Genomic DNA, 10620 nt, shown 5'->3' with positions numbered 1-10620 from the left:
CTTCAAGCATTTTAAGACCCCAGATGCTATGTCTTTTTGATACCAGGCACCATCAGCTTTCTTCACCACATTTGCTTATGCACCCATTTTGTCTTCAGCGATCATGTCGGGAAGGTTTGCATCACAGAATGCCAGGTTAATAGAGCAAAGTGTTGTTGCATTGAGGGAGGACTTGAGTATAGGCCCAATGTCCATCTGCTACCTTAATACTTAACCTGTACATATATGTACATAGACCTATATCCTATCATTATATATTAATATATTTACATATGTACATGCCTATGATTATTTCTGTATAAATATCTTTTGCCTTCCAATTCTTTCTTGTTTTTCCTTTTACTTTCCTCCTGTCCCACTATCATGTTAGACTTTCATTCGACTCTCTGTACTTCCCCTTGGCTACATTGCGCTAGATCGAACCCCACCATCCATACTTTCAATGACTCCCTTGTGTATGATGCTTTTTATCCAGTGTATAATACCTGCCCATTAATAATTTGACTTTCAAAATATCATTTACCAAGCCAATGACTGTGCAGTCAGAACTCTGGGACTCTTTGAAACATGAAGGGCCCATGTTTGTTTTGCACCTGAATGCTACAAACTGACTCATAATCCAGCACTTCTTATTATACAGCGTTCTCTGATATTCAATGAAATGACTGATTTACATAGCTTACAAGTTCCCAAAATTTGTTACCAGGGTTATTTGTAACAGTCTGTCACATTATTCTACCTACTTCTGTTCTAAAAAAGCTTTTATTTGGTATATGTGTATAAACTACAGTACACCAGAAGAAAGTGTGAGTTCTCTTATTTATCACTGCAGCACGTGATAAATCAATTTCTTTTCTCTTTGCTTCTTAGGTTCATACCAGATGATGTTACTTTTGATGAGGAGCCCACGGAAGTAGCCTCAGAAGTGGATTTAACAGCATATAAACCGAAGTATTTCACATCTGCTGCAATGGGAACATCAACGGTACTTCTTAAAAATGTGTAGCCGTACTCTGTTGCTTTAAAAAGTGACTTTGCATATTTGTTACTCATCACAACTTTAGATATAGAAAGTATTTAAAGTTTTAATGGACCAAGTGCAAATGAAATTGAGATGCAAGTGTCTTTGGATGTAGCTACCTCATTTGTTTAAACCCATTTTCACGTTGTTGTTATACCTTTAAGCATGAGTCAGTTATTTTCTGTTGTTTCTTTTTCCTATTTATCTTTCCCACATATTCTTCTCTGGGTAACACACTGGTTAGCACTTATTGAATACTTGGAAATTTGAACCTACCAGCGGTTCTTCAGTAGAAAGATGTGGCTGACTGCTTCCATAACAATCTTAGAAACTCTATGGAGGCAATTCTGTTCGGCCCTGTAAGTTCTCTCAGTCTAAATTGGCTGGGTAGCAATGGGTCCTTGAATAAGAAATATATTAATTCTGGATATTCTAAGGGATAAAGAAATAGAGGTAACAGATTACCTCAAATCGATTAAAACTATTATAAATTTAATGTAAAACAGTAATATATTTCTCAGCAGATATGATCCGAAATTGTAGAAACAATAGAGTACATTAATTGAGGACTACTAGAGATCACTTTAATGTTTAACAACAAACAGCCAAACTTTAATATAGTTTATGACTTCATAAACTAGCTTTTTTTCTTCTCCCGTGTAATTTTTACTCACAGCTGTATTCTGCAGTATCCACTTGGGCTTGCTGGTCTGACTCAGGTTTTCTATGTTCTTCTCATAAGGACCTTGTGGCAGAGGGAGCACTGTTCCTACTGTTAACTGTATACTGTGGTAGTCATTTGGCCTTGATCGTCATGCATCAAGTCCAGAAAAATCATGTTCATAAACTGTAGGCTCATAGTTTCTTGTTATTTTTTTAAGATTAAAAATGACGAGTAGAAACCTACAACTAGCCAGTGTGTAGTCTGAATGCATGATCCAAACTTCTCCAGCAGTGGCTTGTGCCCAGTAACTTAGGCTTACTGGTTAAAATAGGGGTGATTCTGAGTCCTGTGACTGGCTAGTTCTTTTAGGACAGTGGTAACTATCAATTAATTGATACACCCATCTTTTGTCTTGAGCTGGGTAGATTGGCCTGAGGGAGGGAAAGAAAGGACCTGCTTTGTGATGAAGGTAAAACCCCTAGCAGAGCTCCCTAGAGCTCTCCCTAAGAGAATGGTGGCTAATTGCAAGCAAGAGCAAATCAACAGACCTATCATGCTTTGGGGGAATTCATGTTATACATGGCTGATTACTCCACTTCCAAACAATAAATGTGTTTCTCATCAATGATTCTTAATCTTTTTCTGAAAACTGGATACCACTGAAGTTATGTTGAAACCGTAAAACCAAACTCACTGCCATCCAGTCAGTTCTGACTCCTGGTGACCTGAAAAGACAGGGTAGAACTGTCCCTGGGGGCTTCCAAGAGTCCCACTCTTTAGGAGAGTGGAAAGCATCATGTTGCTCCAGAAGAGCGGATGGTGGTTTCAAGCTGCTGTCATTGCAGATCGCAGCTTAGCACGTAACCACTGTGCAACCAAGCCTAGATTTCACGTATTTTGTAGACCTTGTGAAATACCCAGAACTCCAAGTAAAAATGTGCTGATTCATAATAATGTTAATATTTTCAACAATACATTTTCCTTTTTTTTAAACCAGTTATCGATGAATTTTTATTCTCAGTAATGTAATACCCTGCTTGTAACTAAAAGACCAAACTCACTGCCATCGAGTTGATTCCAGTTCACAGTGACCCTATAGAATGGAATAGAACTGCCCCTGTGGGGCTCCAAGGCTGTAACTCTTCACAGGAGAGCAGAAAGCCTCAGGTTTTTTTCATGTGGAGCAGCTGGGTTTTTTCGAACTACTGGTGACATTAGCCCAACCTGGAACCTATTATGCCACCAGGGCTCCTGACCTTGCCTATAGCAGAGAGAGAAAAGAAGGAGGTGCTGGTTGTTAAGTGTCTCTTTCCACAAATAAGTGGGCATTGTCACTTAGATAGCTATACTGGATGTCCTTTTAAAAATTTTACTGGTAAACTTCCAAGGAAGCCCTGGTGGCATATTATGTTACATGTTGGGCTGCTAACCAGAAGATTGGCAGTTTGGAACCAGCAGCTGCTGCTTGGGAGAAAGACAAGGCTTTCTCCTCCAGTGAAGCATTACAATCTCAGGTGTAACTCTTTGCAGGAGTAGAACTTTGTCTTTCTCCCCCAGAGCAGCTGGTAGTTTTGAACTGCTGACCTTGCAATTAGCACTCCAACACGTAACCACTTCACCACCAAAACTCACTTTCTTTCATCTAGAGGGCATTTATTTAATTTGATAGAGCCCAAAGGGCTCAAATATTGAAATAGTAATTTCCATGTGCCGGTCGTATGAGCTTCTGTTGGCACTGTGAATTAGGCATCTGAGTCAGAGTCGACTTGATGGCCATGGATTTATTTGTTGGTTGCCATCAGTATTACTGGTCTATATTACCAGAATTACGGTGAAATCATGTAGAAGGGAGTAGTGATGGTAGTTGCTCACCGTAATGAATCTAGTCAACCTCACTGAGTCATACTTGTAAAAAACGTTGAATTGTTAAAGGTTTTGCTGTGTTTGTTCTTGTGAAAATATGACAGTAAAGAAGGGAGGGAAGTTATAATCTCAGAAACCCCACAGAGCAGCTCTCATTGTTAGTTGGAAGCAAATTGATGGGAGTGAGTTTGTTTGTTATTTGGTAAATATCCAAGTAACAATATGTGTTTTTTTAACAAGTTTGGCTTGTTGACATCTGTTCTTAATGATTTTTTTCTTTTTCATTGGTGAAAGGTGGAGATCACTTGGGATGAGACAGATCATGAAAGAATTACAGTACTTAACAGGAAATTTAAAAAGGAAGAGCTTTTGGATATGGATTTTCAAGCCTACTTAGCTAGCTCCAGTGAAGATGAAGAGAGTATAGGGGAAGAGCTACAAGGTACGGGTTAATCTTTGGCCTTTTACATTTGTACACATTTAGATAACTAAGCAAGACTTCTTAACTAAGGTGTGAAGTATCCTTCGGGCTATTGCTTAAAGTGAAGAACCAAAGTTACTCTTTTTTTTCAAAGTTATTTTTAAACAACCTGCAAAGCATGCTTACATACACAGTGTCATATGCACCCTCAGACAGTACTTTAAGTTTTTGTTCAAAAATACTTTTTAGCCTAAATAAAGTCTAGATTGTCCTGATTTGTATGGTGCACAGTATCTTAACAAACAACTAAATGAGAGCTCCCTTTTCAATTGATTAAATATGTTTTACATTTCCTATTTTCTCTTTGTTGAAAGACTCACTTTCTTCCACTTAATGATTTTTAGCCCTTTGTTGAAGATTAGTTGCCTATAGGTGGGTGGGTTTATTTTTAGAGCTTATATTCTGTTCTATTGGTCTACATACCTATACCAGTGCCAGGCCGTTTTGACTGCTGTGAATGTGTAGTAGGGTTTGAAATCTGGCGGTGAGACAGCTGTTTCTCTTGACGGCACCCCACGTCGTCCCGAGACTCTCACCTGCTTCCTTTGCTCTTCTGGTTCATTGTCTCTCGTCAGTTAGAGTTAGAGGAATTGTCTTCAAGCTCACTGATCTGATTTTCCTTTTCTTCCATTCTATCACTCATGTCTTTTACCATATTGTCTGCATCTATTATCTTATTGTGTATCCTCTAGAATTCCCTTTAGTGTAGGGTTTCTATCTTTTAATTCCTTCCATTGTTCTCACGAGCATTCCCCACATCTCTTGAAAGCACCTGCATGCTGGTCATTCTGGGGCCTTTTTTTTTCCTTTGTTTTTTTTTTTCAGAATACTCCATTGTTTTGGGGCAGATTCAGTTGTTTGTTTGTTTTTCTTTATTTTGTGTGTGTGTGTGCTGTCATTAACTGCTGTTTCTGCAGCATTATAGTGAAGCTATTAGTGGTTTGAAGCCTGCTGGGTCATATGTAGATAGATGGCTCTGTAGAGTGGTGTGGCAGAGAGTCATTAGGATCCAGATAACTGTGATGAGATGGTGGAAAAGGTAGGTAAGGGGAAAAGAAGGGAGGAGACTAGAGAGAAATAAAAGAGGAAAAACAAAGTGAATAAGGAATTGTATATAGAGATCAAGCAATTTATTTCAAATCATGTGAATAAGGGGCAATGAAAATGAATAGGTATTGTGAAAATGTATTTTTAAAGTAAAAGGAAAGAATGAACAGAGAGTGGTAGGGAAAGAGAAAAATAAGAAAACAAGAAAAAATATATATGTTTAGCTTTATTTTATATGTATATATTTGCTTAGATGGAGTAGAAGTAGAATTTTTTTTTTTTAACATTTTATTAGGGGCTCATACAACTGTTATCCCAATCCATACACACATCAATTGTGTAAAGCGCATTTGTACATCGTTTCTCAAAACATTTTCTCTCCATTTAAACCCCTGACATTAGGTCCTCATTTTTCCCCTCCCTCCCCGCTACCCCCTCCCGCATAAGCCCTTGATAGTTTACAAATGGGTATTTTGTCATATCTTGCCCTGTCCGATGTCTCCCTTCATCCACTTTTCGGTTGTCTGTCCCCCAGGGAGGAGGCCACACACAGTTCCATGTAATCGGTTCCCTCTTTCCTACCCATTCTCCCTTTACCCTCCCTGTTTTGCCACTCACACCACTGGTCGTATAGGGCTCATCCATCCTGGATTCCCTGTATTTTCAGTTCCTATCTGCACCAGTGTACCTCCTCTGGTCTAGCCAGTCTTGCAAGATAGAATTCGAGTCATGGTAGTGGGAGTGGGGAGGAAACCTTTAGGAACTAGAGGAAGATTGTATTTCTCATCATTGTTACATCGCACCCTGACTGGCTCATCTCCTCCCCGAGACCCCTCTGCAAGGGGATCTCCAGTGGCCTACTAATGGGCTTTGGATCTCCACTCCGCACTCCCCCCATCATTCACTATGGTAAGATTTTTTGTTCTGATGATGCTTTACACCTGATGCCTTCGACACATCGTGGTTGCATAGGCTGGGGTGCTTCTTCCATGTGGGCTTTGTTGCTTCTGAGCTTGATGGCCGCTTGATTACCTTCAAGCCTTTAAGACCCCAGACGCTATACTTTTTGATAGCTGGGCACCATCAGCTTTCTTCACCACATTTGCTTATGCACCCATTTGTCTTCAGTGATCCGTTCGACACCCCGTGATCACACAGGTTGATATGTTGTTCCATGTGGGCTTTGTTGCTTCTGAGCTAGATAGCCGCTTGAATACCTTCAAGCTTTTAAGACCCCAGACGCTATATCTTTTGATAGCCGGGCACCATCAGCTTTCTTCACCACATTTGCTTATTCACCCGCTTTGTCTTCAGCGGTTGTGTCGGGAAGGTGAGCATCATAGAATGCCAATTTAATAGAAGAGAGTATTCTTGTGTTGAGGGAGTACTTGAGTGGAGGCCCAATGTCCTAGAAGTAGAATTTAAGGGGAAAAAAAAAGAAGAAAGATTCATTGGTTGGGGACAAGGGTCTGCTGGGGTAGGGGGTGTATGGGAAGATGTAGAGGGAAGAAAAATGTGGGGGGAATGAAGGGCAAAAGGAAGCACTGCTTGGATGGGGGGAGGGTGGTAAGCTAGATACAGTGAGAGAGAGAGAGAGAGAGTGTGTGTGTGTGTGTGTGTGTGTGTGTGTGTGTTTTGGGTGAGGGGACAGGGAAGTGGAGAAACAAAGAAGGAAAAATAATTGCAGGCGTGCTGCCACATGAGCATTGGCACCATCTACAGGGTCACTGGAGTTCCTTTCTTGGAAGTCTTACTTCGTGGTTTTTGCATCAAATTTTTTGGTTTTTATTGTGTCTAATTAGAGCATATATTCCTACGCTAGTGGTTGTTTTACTGTCTTTAAAAGACTACGTTTTGTTTTGTCAATTTCTAATTATTTGCGGTTTCAACTTTTCTGGGTTGACTTCTTTTATATGTGCAAGTTATTTCTGTTTTATGTACTTGTGTAGTTGATTAACTGTGTGTGTGCTGGTCTCTATATTGAAAATTTAATCTAGCAGTAGTTTTATAGCTGAGATAACTACGTTTCGTGAGTGATAGCATTTATTATTTTGTTCACTCTTAAGACAGCATTATTTCAAGCTTACAGCTCAAAGTCATTACTAAACCTCGTATAATTTTGCATGATTGGGATTTTTTCTCTTACATTAAAACAAAGATAAAAGCAAACAAGAAAATAAAGATGCATATGTATATGTTTAGATGAAGCAGAAGTAGAATTAAAGAGAAGGGAAGAAAAAAAGGAAAAATATATGAGTGATGCTGTTTGGTTTGACAGTAGCTTTACCTTCTGGATTATGCTTATCTTGAAAGTGATCCCATCCGCGTCCTTGCTTAATGTGGGATCCTAGTTGAAATCGCCTTCTACCCTTAGTTTGTGTTACCTTGGTCCAGTAGAGTTGCCAGAATTGCAATTGTAACACACAGTCTGTTCTTCTGTAACAGGAAATGGCATCACGGAAGAAAGAGATCTCAAATATTGGGAAAATCTTGCTGGTGCTCCTTTCTACCAATTTTAACTTGGCCACTCCTCACTAATTTATCAGTTCTTTGCAGCTTTTAAAAAAACTTGTCTTATCCAACTAGATGCCCATAGTGAAATAATTGGTATGGATTACTTAGCATCTCCTTAATGCGAGAATATTTCAAATGATCCTTTTAAAAATTTTTCTTTGATGATTGGACTGATTAATATTGTATCTTGGATTCATTACAAACAAACAAAAACCTACCCATCAGAGAAATGCAAATAAGAGCTATAATGCAATATCATTTCACCCTGGATATAATGGTACTCATTTTAAAAAAGAGAACAGAGGAAATGACATTTTAACTATCTGATAAGGAACTATTTAGGTACTTAGGTACTTTCAAAGACTTGAGAGAAAGATTGTTAAAGCTACACATGAAATCAAGGAAAACATAGACAAAACTCAAGAAGAATTCAGGAAAATACAATAAGCATAAATGGACAAAATAATTGAAAAAATATATAAACAACCTAAAAACAGCAAATATAATTCCAGAAAATTAATTCTAAGATTTCGCAGTTAGTAACATCATAAAAAAGACAAAGGAGTAGATTTGATGTAGTCGAAGATGAGTTAGTGAGATTAAGAAAACCCTAATGGCACACGTAAACCGTAGCCATCTCTAACCAGAGACCAGAGTAATTAAGTGTTGCAAGCTATGTAAACTTGGCTAAAAGCACTAAAAATTGTTCAGAATAATAGTAAATATTTTAAAATAAAGAAAAATATAAATAAAGTCATAAGCTAAAACATTTCCCCCCTTAATTCCACCCTCACTTGTTGACATGGTTAAGTTCTCAGACCAGACCGTTAGGCAAACTTCAGGTTAAGGAGGATGACTATGTTTATACATAACTTCTAGAACTCTGATACTCATGACTCAGTCAACTTGACACATAACCTTAACCATCACAGCCAGTGTTATTTGTTTCACATCTCTGTGTTTTTAACACCTACCAGTTATGTGTTATTAATGTGTAAAATAGATCATAGATATTTTACTATGGTCGTAAATTTGAAATATCAGGTAACAAAATTAGTTTCCCCTCTTCAGCTAGCTCTCTCAGGAAAGTTGATTAATGTCGCCTTTTGGTAGCTAGCGAGAAAGAGGAGGCTTTCTACTTCCACGAGGACCTATGGTCTTGGAAACCCACAGGGCAGTTCTCCCTGATTCTGTAGAGCCGCTATAAGTTGGCATCACGCATTGGCAGTGAGTTTGGTTTGGTTGACACTATCTGCATAAGCCATCTCATTTTTGTTTTTTGCTTTTCTAATGTAAAAAAAAGAAACAGATTGAGCAGTTACAAAAAGTTTAGTATTGACTTCCAAGAAAGAAATCATAAATTGTAAACAAAGATAAATATTTAAATTGGCAGAAATGAATATGCTTTAAGGTAAAGCTTAAAACTATTTTAACTGTATTCTATAATTGTGCTTTTGCCTTTTATAACCTCTATGGCAAATTATATAAATAATAAATTCCTATAATATTATCATAGGATTACTACACCTTGATTTTTTTCTCAGAAGTGTTATTGGTAAACAGCATGTCCTACTATCTAGTAGTTCATTCACTTCAAGAAGCGTTGTCCAATCATCACCACAATCAGTTTGAGAACATATTTTCCATTCTTTTTTTTAATCATTTCACTGGGGGCTCGTACAACTCTTATCAAAATCCATGCATCCATCCATTGTGTCAAGCACATTTGTACATTTGTTGCCATTATTCTCAAAACATTTGCTCTCCACTTAAGCCCCTGGCATCAACTCCTCATTTTTTCCCCTCTCGCCGCTCCCCTCTCCCTGATGAATCCCTGATCATTTATAAATTATTATTATTTTATCATATCTTACCCACTCTCTTCACCCACTTTTCTGTTGTCCATCCCTCAGGGAGGAGGTTATATGTAGATCTTTGTAATTGGTCCCCCTTTCTAACCTACCCGCCCTTCACCCTCCGGTATCGCCACTCTAGGAAGTGGTCCTGAAGGGATCAGTCATGGATTCCCTTTGCTTCCATTTCCTATCTGTACCACTGTACATCCTCTGATCTAGCCAGATTTGTAAGGTAGAATTGGGATCATGATAGTGGTGGTGGTGGTGGGAGAAACCATTTGGGAACAAGAGGAAAGTTGTTTGTTTCATTGTTGCTACACTGCGTCCTGACTCGCTCATCTCCACTGAGACCCTTCTGTAAGGGGATGTCCAGTTGCCTACAGATGGGATTTGGGTCCCCAATCTCCACTCCCCCTTATCCACAATGATTGGATTTTTTGTTATGTGATGCCAGATACCTGATCCCTTCGACACCTTATGATCACCCAGGCTGATATGCTTGTGGGCTTTGTTGCTTCTGAGTTAGATGGCCACTTGTTTATCTTCAAGCCTTTAAGACCCCAGACGCTGTATCTTTTGATAGCTGGGCACCATCATCTTTCTTCACCACTTTTGCTTATACACCCATTTCTCTTCATTGATCATATCAGGAAGTATACTTTAATTTTCTTGGGTGATATGATTAACCTATCGCTACTGAAAGTACTGCTTCATTTTCCTAAGTTCTTCAGAAAACACTAGTCTTGAACCATATTTTTACATGTGGGGTTGCAAAATCATGTTTAACCATTCTATAATTTCTTTGTTCAGCCTTCTTAAATTTATAATGTTGTAAGCAGTTAAGAACTTTTGAAAAAGTATGGGCATAAAAGCCTTCACATTTTAAGACTTCAATGGTGCTTATTAAATTTCTTGGCATTTTAAGCAATTGAGTGATCGTTTACATTTCTTCACATACATAGTGAAGCCAAGTTTTATTTTTCAAATAGTCTTTTTTTTTAATCGTTTTATTAGGGGATCATACAACTCTTATCATAATCGATACATCAATTGTGTAAAACACATTTAGACATTCATTGCCCTCATCATTCTCAAAACATTTGCTCTCCACTTAAGCCTCTGGCATCAGCTCCTCATTTTTCCCCCTCCCTCCCCGCTCCCTCTTTCCTCATGA

At 38.5% G+C, this 10620-nt stretch overlaps 1 protein-coding gene across 2 annotated transcripts in view; it reads left to right on the top strand.

Annotated features, from left to right (window-relative positions):
* ESF1 (ESF1 nucleolar pre-rRNA processing protein homolog) overlaps positions 1–10620 on the top strand; it is a 49747-nt gene that overhangs the window by 17687 nt on the left and 21440 nt on the right. For both annotated transcript variants that reach the window (XM_013008728.3, XM_045295417.1), the window contains exons 7-8: positions 871–985; positions 3843–3990. In XM_013008728.3, the coding sequence (XP_012864182.1) occupies positions 871–985; positions 3843–3990 (263 nt within the window). The remainder of the gene's footprint in view (positions 1–870; positions 986–3842; positions 3991–10620) is intronic.

Source organism: Echinops telfairi, unplaced genomic scaffold (genome assembly GCF_000313985.2).
Source record: "Echinops telfairi isolate 266 unplaced genomic scaffold, ASM31398v2 ScPeMD7_5592;HRSCAF=6446, whole genome shotgun sequence".
NCBI classification, from domain to species: domain Eukaryota; kingdom Metazoa; phylum Chordata; class Mammalia; order Afrosoricida; family Tenrecidae; genus Echinops; species Echinops telfairi.
This window is presented reverse-complemented; position numbering and strand designations above follow the sequence as displayed.